At 30.3% G+C, this 8,772-nt stretch overlaps 1 protein-coding gene across 1 annotated transcript in view; it reads right to left on the bottom strand.

Annotated features, from left to right (window-relative positions):
* Nucleotides 1-8,772, bottom strand: part of LOC106789248 — a gene marked incomplete at its 5' end in the record, with an annotated part of 73,993 nt that overhangs the window by 37,535 nt on the left and 27,686 nt on the right. The window contains 1 exon segment of the mRNA XM_014753312.1: nucleotides 2,190-2,207. Coding sequence (XP_014608798.1) covers nucleotides 2,190-2,207 — 18 coding nt within the window.

Here is an 8,772-nt window from a genome sequence, read left to right on the forward strand (position 1 = left end):
CACATATATTAATACATATATATATATATATATTATAAATTTAAAAGATAGCTACACATTTTTGCCTTTTTTTTTTTTATTTCTTTTTCTTCTTTGTTTTTTCTTCTAATGAATTTTTCCATTCGCACAGAAGCACAACACTTTAACCAATGAAATTAAGAACTTTCCATTAAGTCGATTATTGTTAAATGCAATCAAATTAACACCGCGCTTATACAGTTTTTCCCTTTTATGCATACTACATACATACCGGTTTCGTATTGTTAATATTATTTTTATTTTACGATAATAAACCTCCGTTTATTTCGTATATTATAAAAAAACAACTTCAAAGCTATACATATTATTATAATAACACATTTGTAAGTTTCAAAGAGCTCATGTAACAATTCACCCATTTACGATTCGTGATATTTCATTTTCAATTTATATATTCCAAGATAATTCATTATATCATTATTATTATTATTTCATTAGTTATAAACGCATACGTGTTGATTTGTCAACGTACCCGTAAACTGATACTACACTTAACAGAATTAATATCAAACATATTCAATTTTTCTTTAATCCCCGTTTACAACCAACAACAACGAGTGAGACTCGTGTTAAAGTAAAACAAATAAACACGAGCCTGACGCGTGATATTTCCTTAGAATCAAACATAAACAATAATCAGTGAGACTCGTGGAAAAGAAATTTGAATAAAAAAACTAATACGAACGTGCTTGACTCGTGAAAATTACAAAAAGGGGTTTGTAGGGGTGAGTGGGGGTGGGGTTGGGGTAAGAAAGGAAGGAAGGAAGAGGAGTAACACGTCAGACATTTTATCGTTGACCATTTTTTTTTTTTTCTTTCGAAAAAAAAAAGCCCAAACCTGAGCGTGCGTTAATATTTCGCAGTTTTAATTCAACACGTTTCCAAGTCAAAGCCGAGGATTCGTCGTTCGTTTGTTCATTCGTTCGTTCATTCGTTCATTCGTTCCTCTGCTACGAGCAACGGGTTCTCCGAGTTTATGATTTTTATTTGGTAAAGGGGTTGCTGCCGGTGCCACCGCCTGTACTACTACCCCATGCTTTCACTCTTTCGTTTTCTACGGAATATATCCGAATGGAGGGGGGGGGCTTTTTTTTAGGCTGGTCACGAACCGTCTCTGAATTGTGACAATTAAAGCAAAAGAAAGTCTCTCGGTGTGTGTTTATGGTGTTCTACTCGCCACTTTTCTCTCTCTCTCACTCTCTCTTGATTTTCTGTCCTCTTTTCTCGGTTCTCGGGCTGCTGCACATGCGTGTTAATTTATTTTAAAATTCTGTACGCGTATACTCCAACAAATAGAGAGAGAAAAAATAATATATATATATGTAAAGAGAGAGAGAGAGAGAGAGAGGTTGAAACGTTTTCTATTTCGTGATAGGATGAAGAAACAGAAACCCAGAGACTCGAGTAAGTTGAGTTAATAATTATTATCTATGGTCACGTAAATACAGGATTCTCGTTTCCCTTTTCAAAAGTCATAGAACTCTGTTGGTGAGTCCGATGTTTATATTCAATCCATTTCCCGTATTCTATACAAACGGGATAGGAAGTTGGAATGGAGTAGTGGGGGAGGGGGTGAGTGAGTGATGGTGGGGAGTACAGGATTGTATAGAGAAAACCATCTGAAAAGTTGCTTTATCAAACGACAATACTTTTAATCAGGAACATGTTTCGTAAACGAGCACGTTGTCTCTTTGATAATCTTTTCTATGGGGTTGTATAGCAATTCATGAGAAAGTTTATGTGTTAGAGAGAGAGAGAGAGAGTGAGTGAGTGAGTAATATTTGAATAATTTTAAGATAAGAATATTTTCTAAATTAATCAAATTTACTTTCAATGATATATTTACGTATAACCCATATGTAATTATGATAATTATTTAAACAACCTTTTTTTTCTCTCATTTTGTATTGAATTTTTTTCATTGTTTTTTTAAGTATACATTATTAAGACAATAAAGAAAAATGTTACGTTTTCATTCGTACTTTTTTTATGATATATTTTTATGTTTGTTTTGCATTACGTAGGAGGGGGGCTGGAGGTGGGGGTGGGGGTTGGTGGTTACGATAAAAATGTAATTTATTTGTTTATACTGTACCGAGTCACGCATTTTTCCCCCCTGGTTTCAAGGATAATCGACGAAGTACACTCACCTGTCGTAGTAGTAGTCCCTGTAACAAAAAAGAACACGATCGATTAGTATGAAAAAGAAAAGAAAATTCAAATAAAAAAGTCAATGTTATTATTATTAACGTACGGCCAAATTAGTTATGTACACGCGAGATTATCTCGTATTATCGTTTTATCATCTAATCGATCTAATTATCGTGAAAAAAATTTTTCCTCCCTTACCCCTGTTAAATAATATTATATTTAATATATCACTCGAATGAATATTTTTTATTACTAATTTTATTATTTATTATAATACACTATTTTATTTGATAATAAATTGCAACAAATTTTCTTTCAAAAAATATCACAATAATACAATATTTACAATCTCGAATAAAATTTTTCAAAGGAATGTGTAAAGTTACCGTTTGAATATTTATCAAGGGATTTCATAAAAGTTTTAAATGGGTCCCCCTCCCCCCCCCCCGCACCACCCTTTTCTTCCCCTTTACAATGGAATTCGTTCTCATTGCAGGTTGGTTTATTTATCAAATAACACATAAATAATAATTAATATAATCAAATATGTTATATCAAATTAATTTCAAATATAAGTAATAAATAAAAACAATAATAATATATAAAGTAATATATAAAATGAGAGAGAGAGAGAGAGAGAAATAGAAATACAAATAGAAAGAGAGAAAGGAACAGAAGGACAAGCGTTTATGACGAATGTTATGTTGTAATTGAAATTGGAATGATATATTGCCGTTTCCTATCGGATCCAACGCCGCTGCTAAATCGTCGAAGTCAATGTATCATCCTGCCTGTCGGAAATATCGATTATATAATCGATAAAAGCGTCTAAAAGAAACAAAAGAAAAAAAGAAAAAAAAAAAAAAAAAAAGGGGAAAACGAAATTTGTCCCCGTTTGTTTCCGTACTTAAAAACTAATCGTACTTTTCTGATATCGATAACAACGCGTCCAGTTATTTTTCTACTTTACTTTATTGTTCTTATACACACACACACACACACATACATATATTTAAATATACTAGCAGACACCCTCCTTCCCTCTCTCCTTTTAGTTTTTTCGAATAAAATTTTGTTTGCTTTTCGAAATTCTAATTAATTTGTTAAAAATAAAAATAGTAGTAAATATTAATTCATTAATAAATAATTTTTTCACATATATATTTTTTATTATTTTATTAATATTATATATTTTATTTATTTATTTATAATAATTTTATTGGTATACAAGAAGGATGATCGAGATACGAGTTTGTGTTGTTGAAAATAATTAAATACCGAGTACGATAATTTTCCACGAGGGCGGCGCTAGTGTTCACAAGTTCAGATTTAAATACGTGTGATTTTATAAATAAATAAATGAAATAAATAGTTCTGTTTTTAGATATTTTTGTTTTAATCAACAAGCCTTAATTTAATTAAGAATTAATTAAAGAATTAGGATTTTAATTTTCTTACAGCTCAACAGGTTATTTTATATTGTTGATTTTGTGGTTTATTGTTTAAAAGTAACTGGAAATTACATTTTACATTCAGTATTATTCCATTTTTATACAAATTGTGAGTTATAGATAAATTGATTCTATTAAACAATTTTTTTTACAAATATACAGGATGATTTATCGACATATTTTTTTAATGCTATTGTTATTGTTTTTTCTTAACTCTGCGATATCATAACCAATTATTCCACATTTTCTTTAGTTTCTAATTTTTTTATTTACTTCGTCGACTTATTTATCTAATTTTCTTTTCCTAAATTAGAGGTTAGGTTTATTCATATTTAAAAAATCAGATCAAACGAATCGACGCGCTCTCTAGCGGCAATAAAAATCATTCTCTCATTGTGTATATATCGTAAACACATTTATAACACTGCGATCGTTTTCCTTGTACATAAGCATATATAATAAATGTATATAAACGTGTTTGGATTCGCATCAGCCTCCATTTTCTTTTTCTACTTCACTTGTTTTATTTCTTCTTTTTCTTTTTGTAATTTTTAACAGATGAAATAAGACGAACAATGGACATATCAGATTCGTATAAATTGAGGTTAAGATTTTATCGGCCATTTAAAACGACAAATTCATTTTTTCTTTTCTGTTCCCCGTCCTCACCAACCCCCTCCCGTATCCCCCATGTGTTTTCTTTTTTTCCCCTTTCTTTTTTCTGTTTTCCTTTAACCCGGAACCTGACGTCGAGAGGATCACTCCGTTTTCAACGGAATAGAATTTTTGATAAGCCAGTAGTGGTACACCCTTTCATCCCATTTTCCCCTTCCCACTCACCCCCTCACCTTGTACAAACGACACGAGTATTCCTTTCGTTTATTTCGACAAAAAAAAAAAGAAAGAAAATACAAGAACCATTCTCTCAAAATTCATTTATATTTAAATCTTTGATATACTAATCGGAGGATTAAACAAGATTTTTGTCTTTTTGAAGATTAGTCTGTTTTCAACCGACTTCAAATTCCCCTTGGGGAGGGGGGTCAACATTTTTCTTTTATCCTTCAACAACCCCTTGCCCCTTAACTTTTTTTTCCTATTTCTTTGTTTTCTTTTTTGGCATGGGAGTGGAATCACAAAAGGTGGGGGTTGGGTGTTGGGTGTTTTGGGTGGGTTGGGTTTGGTTTTTTTCAGGCATTTACTCGACCTGGTAAAAATAACAATTTCAATCGTCCGAGTGTCAATTCCAATCGAGCATTTTCTAGATTTTCCACTGGATTCAGGCATATGAATATTTCAATGTAACGAATTCGTCGGTTTTGTTGTTTATCGATCCCGTCTGGCTATTGGATTAAGTTTGTTCGTTCGAAAAAAATACTCCCATATCCTTCGTTTATTGTTTTCTGTTTATGTGTATATATGTATGTAATGTATGTATGTATGTATGTATGTTTTCGTATTCTTTCGTTAACTGTAGTTGACGATTAAATTTTTGAGATTTCAATTAGACAGAATTTCGATTAAACAAAAAAAACACACACACACACTTTTTACCTTTATTCCACAAATGTTAATTAATTTAAATTTGAAATATTAATCATTTTTTTTTATTAAGGGGTTACATGGTTTTGGGACTTTCAACAAAATTTTTTTTTTTATTTTTTTTTTTTCAATTCTACAACTCATCTAGAATATTGTATTTAATTTTGAAGTCGATAGGAGTAATAGTTTTAAAGATAGAGCCCTGGGAAGTTGCACTCTTTAATGGCTCTTATACCAGCACTCAAATCTTTAAACGCGATTTTCTCAAAACGCTTTTTCTAAAGTCGGTTGTCAAGATTTCTCGAAAACTAATTAACCAATTTTCATGAAATTTGCTACACGTCTTCGTGATACTAATGACAAGGACTTGGACGAAGGAATTTCGTTTTTTTTCATAAAATCGAATTTTAAGAAACCAAAATGTGGGGCAAATTGTAGCGAAATTAGAATGTTCTTGCTAAAAACGTTGTCAAAAATCCAAATTTCAATTTTTTTCTTTTTCCTTCGTCCAGTTTCTAGTTTTAAGTATTCACTAAAAGACCTTATTTTTTCAACAAAAAAACCTCCATCGTTTATAAGTTCTGCTGTCAACGCGAAAACACTTTTTTTCGGTGGGGTCACCGGAAATGACGTCGCAATGGCTGAGTTTAAAATATTTTTCAACCAAAAATTCAGAAAACGTTCTTTAAATATGTATCTTAAATACTATAAAAAGTTTGTATAAGAATTCCATTTTTTATATAGAAAAAAAAATTGTTGAAAATATGCTATTTTTTCCCGGTGTAAACCCCACGTAACCCCTTAATCGAACAGTAGCTTAGGTATGAATATTATCTTCGATAAAATGGGTCTATTAACCTTGTTAAATGTCATTCTAAACAAACGACGTTGTTCCTTTCCCATTCTCTTCTTCTTGTCAGAGGAAACGAGAGTGGGAAGGTTGGTTGAAGAAGAGAATGAGGGAAAAGGGAAAATTGTTGACGTTCGAAGGATAAATTCCACAAGAGAGGTGGAAAGCTTGGATAAGGAGGAGTGTGTGTGTGTGTGTGTAGATGTGTATGAAAGAGAGAGAGAGAGAGAGAGAGAGAGAGAGAAAGATAGAGGCCTGGTGCAAGAGAAAATTGCCAATTAACTTCGATTTCGTCTTTACCGTTTCCAGCAAACTTGATCCAATCTTTGAACGAACCCTTCTAAATTGTTTGACCTATGTTTGACGATTTACCGACGATTAGTCGAACCACTCGAGAATAGCTAACTCGCATAACGAACGAAAATATGAGGAGAATGGGCGTGGGGGCGGGGCGGGGACGGGAGTGGAAGGGGATAGGATATTATTTTCCTTTTTTTATTTTAGCATTGGAAAAAATAATATTTCATTTATTATCGTACGATTATATTTTCGTTATTACGATAAAAAAAAAAAAAAATATGCTCGGTCAAAAATGGGGATAGGATTTTATCGAAGAATTATTTGTTACAAAATTAATTATGATTTATAATTTTGTTAAATTATTATTATCGGTTCGTTGTTTTTTTTGTTTTTATTTTTTATTTTGTTTTATTCATATTTTATCGATAATAAAATAAATTTGTCTCGGTGGTAATAACATTTAGGTTGTTCGGTATGAAAAATATATATAACGGAATATATATATTTATATATTTGTGTAATATTATAATTTGTATTAAAAAATGATACGAAAAAAGGTTGAAGTGTAAAAAATAATTGACACGGAAACGGTGACGTTTTCTATTTTATTTTAGATAATTAACGGATAAATTGACTAACTGCCGAAAATAATTTCTCTTATCTATGAAAGAACGAAAGACAAATAAATAATTTATATTACAAAACTGAAAATAAATGACGGAATATGAAAGTAATTGGCACGGCAACGCGACGTTTTATTTTTTTGGATATATATATATAAAAGAACAATTGGTCGTTATTCAAAAATACTCGGATTTCTAGGAAAGTATAAAAATAACAAGGTGAACCAAATACATATATATATACAGGGTGTCCCACATAACTCTAGTCACGATTTTTCAAGTACTTGCAATAAACCTGGCAAAAAAATACTTTAAACAAAAATTATTCTGTTTTTGATTGACTGTACATTGCAATAAAAAAAAGTTGGAAAAACAATTCTTTTTTTATTTAATGTATTTTAAGGGCTACCTTTAATTTTTTAAATATCACTTTGTATTTTTGATTTAGCCCATATAAATACGAGTTCAACAATATAATATGCTATGAACTTTTTGGATGATCTTGAAAGTAAAGAAATACAAATTTCAACAAAAAATTTATTTTACTTGTCGCCGGTGAACAAAGGGGACAAGTGCTTTTAAAAACAAACAACTTCAATTAAATTAAATTATAAAGTACACTTTTTTTCCCAAGTGTAGAATACTTTATCGAGTTATAAATTGATCTGCAAAGGTTCATAAAATGGTAGAAAATGTAATGCTGTAAATTGTACAACTTTGTCATTTCTTTATAAAGTTTTGGTAAATATTTTTTATACTAAAAGTGAATAGATTTTAATAAAACTTGTATTTAATTAAAGTACACTCATTTGTCTACGCGTAGAACACCATATCGAATTATAAATTTAGCATGTAACGTTCATAAAATGTCAGAGAATGCAATGCTGTAAATTGTGCATCTTTGCAATTTATTTGAAAAGTTTTGACAAATATTTTTTATACTTAGAGTGAATTGATTTTAATGATTTTTATATTAAATTAAAGTACACTCTTTTATCTACACGTAGAATACCTTTTCAAGTTATAAATTTAGCATGTAAAGTTTATAAAATGTCAGAGAATTCAATGCTGTAAATTGTACAACTTTGCCATTTCTTTATAAAGTTTTGGTAAATATTTTTAATATTTATAGCAAGCGGATTTTAATAATTTTTATATTAAATTAAAGTACACTTTTTTTATCTACGCGTAGAATAACTTTTTCGAGTTATAAATCAATCTGCAATAGTTCATTCGATCAAAAACAGATCAACTTTTGTTTAAAGTATTTTTTTGTCAGGTTATCGCAAGTACTTAAAAAATCGTGACTTGAATTATATGGTACACCCTGTATATATATAGATGTAGAATTTAGAATGATTACGAATTTTATTATTCACCCCAATATTCTTTGACTGATTCATTCATTTCCCATATAATAATAAATTCATCGATGATTTAATGGAAAAGTGTAATAACTCGATTGTTTTTTATTAACTCACACTTTTTTCTTCTTTCTTGTTAACTTGATTAGAAAGTTCTTAGAAATAATAGCACGAATATACACGATCGATAGAAAACACATTTATTCGAATAGATATAATACTAACAGAACACTTACTACCATTCAATAAAACAATTCGACTCATTATTTAACCAGTCAACTGTGTCGATCATTTTGCAAAGTGCGCCCCAGTGTRWGTSGCGATAATCAASCGATGASGGAWATAGTYGTCAAACACAGAGTAAGTAGCGCTGTTGAAATATTCGGTCAAAAAGACGACTTTATTTTAGAAAATGAATGAATTTATGAGTAATATTTAAACAATGGATCAAC

The sequence above is a fragment of the Polistes canadensis genome, unplaced genomic scaffold (assembly GCF_001313835.1).
Source record: "Polistes canadensis isolate GaletaPanama2010 unplaced genomic scaffold, ASM131383v1 scaffold_172, whole genome shotgun sequence".
In the NCBI taxonomy this organism is placed as follows: domain Eukaryota; kingdom Metazoa; phylum Arthropoda; class Insecta; order Hymenoptera; family Vespidae; genus Polistes; species Polistes canadensis.